Raw genomic sequence first — 7,878 nt, 5'->3', positions numbered from 1 at the left:
CTCAAATGAACAATTTTTATCAATATGGAGAAGATGGATCGTTTATATTCAAAATAAGCATAGAATGGTGGAATATAGGTTAGGTTTTTAGATAAAAAATTTTCTCTTTTTATACATATATATATATTTCACCTACTTATGTAGAATTATATTTTGTGGAGTTAGGGATATTAATATAAGGTTACTTTTAGATGAATAGCATCCTGGGATTAGGTTTGGGAAGTCCAGGTGGGGGGTGGGGGGGGGTTTCAATTGTGATGTACTTGTGATGTGTTCTTTTTTTTTTATGTTGAAAATAATAAAAAAAAAATTTGAAAAAAAAAAAAAGATTTAAAACAAGCATATAAACATATAAAATCATTTTAAAAACAATAAAACATAAAATATTAAAAAGAACAAATCTTACCTGAAGGGACCAATCCATACAAGTGACAACACGATGCTTAGACCAATGTTCATCATAAAACTGTCGGCTGAAGGAAAGGTTGGCTCCAGCTTGGACATCACTACATGGATTTGAACAAGGATTGTGTCACTACTTAAGATTAGGGCTGACATTTTAAAATAATAAACTGTTTTGTCAATTATTAGTTCTGATTGCTTCTCTTTTCTACTACAATCCCTTAGTTATTTCATTTTTTTATGTTTCTTTACCTGATGTCCTCTCTGTCTGTCCTGTCAATAATTTTAACCAAAGGAAAGAAATGGTCTAAGTATAAATATGTTATATCTAAACATATCTAAATTACGATGAGTGGAAAGGTATGGTTCTATATTTATCTAAATTCCTTAATTTACTCAGGCTGTAGAAAATCACAAACAATATTGAACAACTGGGAGGAAAATCTATATAGTTTTCTTTCTTAATTTAACTTTAATTTCCTACATTTCATATAGTCTTCATTGGTCCACATAAAAAATAGTTTCCAGAGTATAGCATAGGTTTAAATTGGCTTAGTTGTGATGCTGGGTTTCACATTATATTAACTAACACATGAACTTCATTTGGAAAACTGCTATAGAGGGTGTCACATATATTTGTGCATGCTGTGAGTGTTGCTTATTAATTATTCAACAATATACTGTATTATGATTTGGAACAAATTAACAAGCAAACCAGCTAATAGTATCTATCCCAAAATGGAATTGGATTTTGGACTATGACTCCCAAAATCTTGCAGTCCGCATTGTAATTGAAACTGGTATTCCCAAACCAGTCCTCCCAATCTGAAGGACACTAACAAAAGAAAAGTTGAGCCCTTATTTGCTTCCTAGGGGATATTTTGAACAAATGCTGAGTATTTCCATGTAGATTCAGAAGTTCTACATATTATGTAAACCAGAGGTCCCCAACCTTTTGGGCACCAGGGACCGGTTCCATGGAGAGAGATTTTGCCGTGGACTGGAGGGAGCATGGTTTCATGTACTGCCTGCATCCTGTGGATGAGGCTTTGCTTGTTTGCACGGACTGGTTTCTGGCATGCCATGGCCCGGTGCCAGTCAATGGACCGGGGGTTGGGGACCCCTGTTCTATTCCACCCCCTGCTCAAGCAGAAAATCCTAAACCATTTCAGGCAAATGATTCTCCAATCTCTTTTTTAAAGCCTCCAGTGTTGGAGCACCCACAACTTCTGGAGGCAAGCTGTTTCACTGATTAATTGTTCTAACTGTAAGGAAATTTCTCCTTAGTTCTAGGTTGCTCCTTTCCTTGATTAATTTATATCCATTGCTTCTTGTCCTGCCTACGGGTGCTTTGGAGACTCCTCTTCTTTGTAGCAGCCCCTTAGATATTGGAACAGTGCTATTATTCCATCTCCAGTCCTTTTTTTTCCCATTAAACTAGACATATCCAATTCCTGCAACCGTTCTTCATATGTTTTTGCATTCAATCCCCTAATCATCTTTGTTGCTCTTCTCTATACTGTTTCTAGAGTAGGGGTCCTCAAACTATGGCCTGCAGGACGCATGCAGCCTGCCTTGTCTTTTTATCCAGCCTGCCTCAACCTCCTTAGTAAGCCGTCCAATTGAGAGGAGAAGGTGGGTCGATGAGCCCCAGCCAATGGCAGGATGGCAAGTTGGTGGGAGGATTTTCCCCCCCCCAGTTTCTCCCTTGCATGCTCAAATGTGCGCTCGTGCTTCGGCCATGCCCCCTTTCTCTCCTCCTCTCGCCTCTTCGCATTTTTACCTCAGAGGTGGGCTGAGAGATTTAGGCCTGCTTGGCGCCTTGGCCTGGCTTAGGGCAGCCAAGCCGGGTGATGATGACTCCACTGCTGTTGCTGCTGCTGAGGAGGGTCCCTCGCTAGGTGCTACAGAATGCAAGCTCCAGCCTCCACCACTGCTGCTATCCCTGCCATGCTGGGAAAGAGGAAACTGGTGCCGCCGGCCCTCAACATCATTCCCACCATCGCCGACGGACCCATCCCCACCAGTGGCAGTGAGGGCGACGGCTCTGAGTGGGCTTGACCTCCATGAAGGTCAGAGTGGGGCTGCTGGAGTGGGGTGCAGGTTATGGGTCTGAGGGGAGCGGGTAAAGGGCAAGGTATTTGTGAGGGGCAGCTGGGGTGAGAAAAAAGGAGGAGAATTTGCTCCTGGAAGGTTATTTCAGGGTTGCGAGGGGTTGTGTGGAGCTGAGGCAATGAAAGGTCTGGAATGCCAATCAAGGAGAATATTTCTGACTCAGGGTTAAAATGAAGGGTCCTGGGGGGGTGTCTCTGAGGATGGTAGTTTTCTTGCAGATGTTTCAAGACCCAAAGTGGGATAATAAGTGAACTGATGATGTTAACTAGTTTGGGTCATGAGATGTCTGCAAGAAAGCCACCCATCTCAGAGAGCACCAAGGACTCCACAGCCGCCCTCCTTCTCCTTTTCTTCTCCTCCATTCCACAAACCCCTTCTCTTCTGGCATTGCTGATGTTACCCTAGTTTGGGTCATGAGACGTCTGCAAGAAATGCTGAATGGAAATGGCACCTTGCCTTTCTGACAGATGTAACATAGCTACTCAACAGTTTCAGTGTGCAACTTCAAGGAAAGGGGAAGCTCATCTGTGATATGCATTCATATGTGAAAGCATTTGAAGTAAAATTGGACATACTCATTAAACAAGCGAGGGAGGAAAACTTCTGCCGTCTTCCCACAACTCAAAAACTATTTGCGGAAAAACCAGCAGTTACATTCCCAAACAAAACATGTGTGGATTCACTGGAAATGTATATTTTCTTCACTTAAAAACTCATTCAAATAATTAACCAATTCATTTTTCTTGTTTCATTTTTTCATTTTATACTTGATTTTACAATGTTCTGTAATCATTATTTTTTTCAAACTATAGTTCAGCCCCCCCAACAGTCTGAGGGACAATGAACTGGCCCCGTTTAGAAAGTTTGAGGACACATCTTTTTTATGGTGAGGTGACCAAAACTGGATGTAATATGCATTCCAAGTTTGGTCTTACCAAGGCATTATAAAGTGGTATTAACATTTCACGTGATCTTGATTCTATCCCTATTAATGCAGCATAAGACTCTGTTGGCTTTTTGGCTTCAGCACACATACTTAAATGATTGTCCATAGGACTCCATGTTCTCTCTCGCAATTACTGCTGTTGAGCCAGGTACCACCTATTTTATACTTTTGCATATTTCTCAGATTTTTTTCTTTTCTCAGATCCTTCTCATCTGAAGAATCTGAGAAAAGAAAGGTTGACCCATGATTTGCTTTGCGTATAGTTTACATCAGGGGTCCCCAACCCCTATCCGTAGACCGGTACCTGGCCACAGCATGCCAGCGACTGGTCCACACAAACAAGCAAAGCCCCATCTGTGGGATGCAGGCAGCACACAAAACTATGCACTTTCTGGTCCGTGGAAAAACCTTTCTCCATGGTACCGGTCCCTAGTGCCCAAAAGGTTGGGGACCTCTGGAATAGAAGACCTCCAAGATCCCTTCCCACTTTGTTATTTTGCTTTTCTGTTATGTTTTGGAGTACTGGTTTCAATGACAATAATGACTGGAAGATTTTGGGACTTGTAGTCTAGAACCTAATTCCACTTTGGGAAGATTGTGTTAGCTGATTTGTTTGTTAATTTGTTCTGAATTACAATATTTTGAATAATGAATAAAAAACACTCACAGCATGCACAAATATATGTAACATTCTATTTAGCAGTTTTCTATGTGTACACACACATATAAACACACACACACATACACTTTCTAGAATATAGCCTATAGAATCATTCAAAGAGCAAAGGGATATTTACCCTAAAAATGTTGTGTGCCTTTTAATTTAAAGTCTAGAAGATATTGTTGATCTAAATCAGTATTTCTCAAACTTAGCAACCTTAATATTTGTGGACTTCAACTCTCAGAATTCCCCAACCAGCATCTTAAAGTTGTTATGTATGAAAAACACTGATCTAGATAAAAGCTGATATATTCAATTCTTCAATATGTCACAATAAGATTATGCAGGATAAAGACAATTGAGAACCTTGAAAGCATCTAGAATTAATGAAGAGGATCCAGTAAATATATTTTATTACATCACTGAACTCAGATTATTGCCACAGATGTATTGAACAATGAGGTGTTGCTCTCTATAAGTCAGAAATACCCATTTTATTTACTGATTGGATTTTTTTTATTTAAAAAAAAAGGGGGGGTTGAGGGAAAGAAAGCACTGACCTATCTTTTTCCTCTATATCCCGGCCACTGTAGTCAAAGAAAATATCCGAATCTTCTGCTAGAGCTCGCTCAATCACACGTATTGTCCGGTCAAAAAATATAAGGAATTCTTCTGAATGTAGAATCTGTTGCTTTTCTTCCTCTGTCAATTCTCTAGGAGGAGCTTCCAAAAGAATATTGGCAGCATTAAACATACAAGCATTTAAATATTTCCAGATGAATCTTACTCTTCAGCAAAGAAATGAGATCTTCCTATGAAACCTATAGTGAAATTGGTAAGACTGGATGGTTTGCTGCCTTTTAAAGGGAAAAAAAATTGAATTCATTAATATAGCACTACATAATCCTAGAATACGGCTTCTATATCAAAGACATCCTATATCCTGCATATTTATTGTTATGAAGAAGAAAATAGTTAAGATCACAAAATAAAATAAACTTCACATTCAGATTTCAGGAAATATTTTTGATTGATGCTTATGACCCAAGCAAGCTTGGAAAAGCAGTGTAACAGCCTTAACAAAAAAGTAGTCTTAAAGTGCTCTTTCAATACAGAAGCCATCTTCAATTTCAGTTTCAAAACCAAACAAGTCCTAAAAGGTTCTTAAAATATGAAGTTGAACTTGACTCTTGATGGCTAAATGAATACATCATGTAGTTTTATTGGCAGTAAGATGGAAGTAGCTTGTTGTGCTTTCTTCTGGGATTTTTTTTTTAAATTTTTCTGTCTCGGATTTTGTGATCACTTCCTATCCCAGTATAACCCTGTTTTTTCAAGATAAATGATGGTCAGATGTGTGCTAAGACTTAGCTAGGTTAAAATATTCTTAATTGATTAAAATGCATACTTTACTCCATTGATCGTAAACTGAAGTTACATAAAGAAAAGTTCTTGGAGACAGTTTTATAACATTGGACCTTTCTAATTACTGGAAACTTATCATGCTCATTTTTTTTTGAAAGCATTAGAATTCAATTTGATATACATGGATCAGGTTGATGTATTAGGAAAATTATAAAGGTAGGAATTAGAGAATACATTTATTGTAGATAATATGTTCCAAAATGTGGTTACCAAGGCATGATGATAAGCTTCAGATTGTAAAACTGAGTGAAGATTGAATATTTATTAGAGAGTGATGCCACTGTAATACCAAAGAAGAAACCAAATACTTTCTTATGATGTCCATAAACATTTTCATCCTTCCTCTTTGTTTAATACCCAAATTATATCTAAACGTTCCTTACCACATTATGTTAATTTAGGTCATTCTAAAACAAACAATGCCCTGCTATCTCTTTTTAATTATTTCTATTATGTTTGAAACAAGACTAAGTGAATTCTATCCCATATTCCCCACAGAACATATACAAAAAGCCAGATAATTTTAGGTGTGCAAACAGGTAAGAGGTCATATATTGCATTATAACATCAGTGAACCTATATTCAGCATACCAATTAGCACCAATCAGAAATGCTTTAGATAGATAAAACAGAGAGAGAGAAAGAGAGAGACAGATATCTTTTACCTAAAAGTGATATTGTTGATAAGGTTCATATTTCATACTAAGTCATAATGCAATTTCTTAGATTTTGACATAGCACAATGTGCAATTCTAAAACTGTATAGATGTAAACCAGAGCTTTCCAAACTTTCTCACTTCATGGCAGCTTAATGTCTTAGTATTTTTTTTCACAGAGCCTCAGTTTGTATGCTCTCTGGCAGATATTAAAGTGTCATTGTCTTTCCCTCAAAAATTTAAAATATCCCATGGTGTTCCTCTAAGTTCACTGTGAGCACAGTTTAGTAACTATGGCGGTAAAGCATATTTCATAGCTTAGCATTAGTAAATCAAGACACTGCACTTCTTCAACAAACTATATTTGAACACAATCAATGTGTGCCATATGACTACAAAAGTATAATTTGGGCCTTAGTTATTGGAACATTAATTTTACCACTCTTTGTATTGTTTTTAAACATGAAAAAATGTAAGAGAAGCATAGAACATGATGGATAAAAATCATTTCTGTTTAACATTTTGGCAAAGCAAGTTTTATTTTAATGGCACAATGTCTGCAAACAGCAGGTGTCCAGAAATTAAAATTAGCTAATCTTATGTATAAATATGTAAGTATAATTGTTTTAGACAATGAAGACAGGCTTAAGATACAGGAGGATCTGGATAGACTTGAACATTGGGCACTATCTAACAAAATCAAATTCAATGGTGAAAAAAGTAAGGTTCTACATTTAGGCAAGAAAAACCAAATGTACAGGTATAGTATAGGGGGTACCTTGCTCCATAGTAGTAACTGTGAGAGGGACCTCGGAGTCCTAGTGGACAATCACTTAAATATGAGCCAGCAGTGTGCTGCAGCTGCCAAAAAGGCCAACACAGTGCTAGGCTGCATTAACAGAGGGATAGAATCAAGATCACATGAAGTATTAATACCACTTTACAATGCCTTGGTAAGGCCACACTTGGAATACTGCATCCAGTTTTGGTCACCACGCTGTAAAAAAGATGTTGAGACTCTAGAAAGAGTACAGAGAAGAGCAACAAAGATGATTAGGGGACTGGAGGCTAAAACATATAAGGAACGGCTGCTGGAATTGGGTATGTCTAGTTTAATGAAGAGAAGGACGAGGGGGGACATGATAGCAGTGTTCCAATATCTAGGGCAGGGGTGTCAAACTCAATTTCATTGAGGGCCACATCAGCATTGCAGTTATTATTATTATTATTATTATTATTATTATTATTATTATTATTATTATTATTATTATTATTATTATTATTATTATTATTATTATTATTGAACAAAATTTAAACAAGAAAGAAAACCTAAAATTTCTGCATGATCTGGATGACTGAGAATCTCCATAGACGTTTAATATGTAGCCCTTTTTAAAACAATGTGCTATTCTAAGCATGAAATTATATGATTTCTGAAGACCTCAGGCCAGGAAAACCTTATTCTGTACCAATTAGCACCCATCAATACTGGACAAAGAAATCTGACTTAGAATGTAGCAACTTTCTATATTTTTGTTCTTGTTACTATTCAAATTATAAAGGATAAAATAGCAAATTTACAAGATAATATTCCATTGAATCTCACTTTTTTAAAGAAATGTCTCTAAGTGGCAATTTTAATTTTAATTTGGGGAAAATTGTATAGTGGGCTA

At 37.1% G+C, this 7,878-nt stretch overlaps 1 protein-coding gene across 4 annotated transcripts in view; it reads right to left on the bottom strand.

The window, feature by feature from the left end:
* The window catches only part of DYNC1I1 (dynein cytoplasmic 1 intermediate chain 1), a 187,649-nt gene that overhangs the window by 101,544 nt on the left and 78,227 nt on the right, over positions 1–7,878 (bottom strand). For all 4 annotated transcript variants that reach the window (XM_015811581.1, XM_015811582.1, XM_015811583.1 and 1 more), the window contains 2 exons: positions 4,685–4,847; positions 407–506 (listed from right to left, as the gene is read on the bottom strand). In XM_015811581.1, the coding sequence (XP_015667067.1) occupies positions 407–506; positions 4,685–4,847 (263 nt within the window). The remainder of the gene's footprint in view (positions 1–406; positions 507–4,684; positions 4,848–7,878) is intronic.

The sequence above is a fragment of the Protobothrops mucrosquamatus genome, unplaced genomic scaffold (assembly GCF_001527695.2).
Source record: "Protobothrops mucrosquamatus isolate PMUCROS unplaced genomic scaffold, P.Mucros_1.0 scaffold45, whole genome shotgun sequence".
NCBI lineage: Eukaryota > Metazoa > Chordata > Lepidosauria > Squamata > Viperidae > Protobothrops > Protobothrops mucrosquamatus.
The sequence above is the reverse complement of the archived record's forward strand: the minus strand, read 5'-3'. Positions and strand labels throughout refer to the sequence as shown.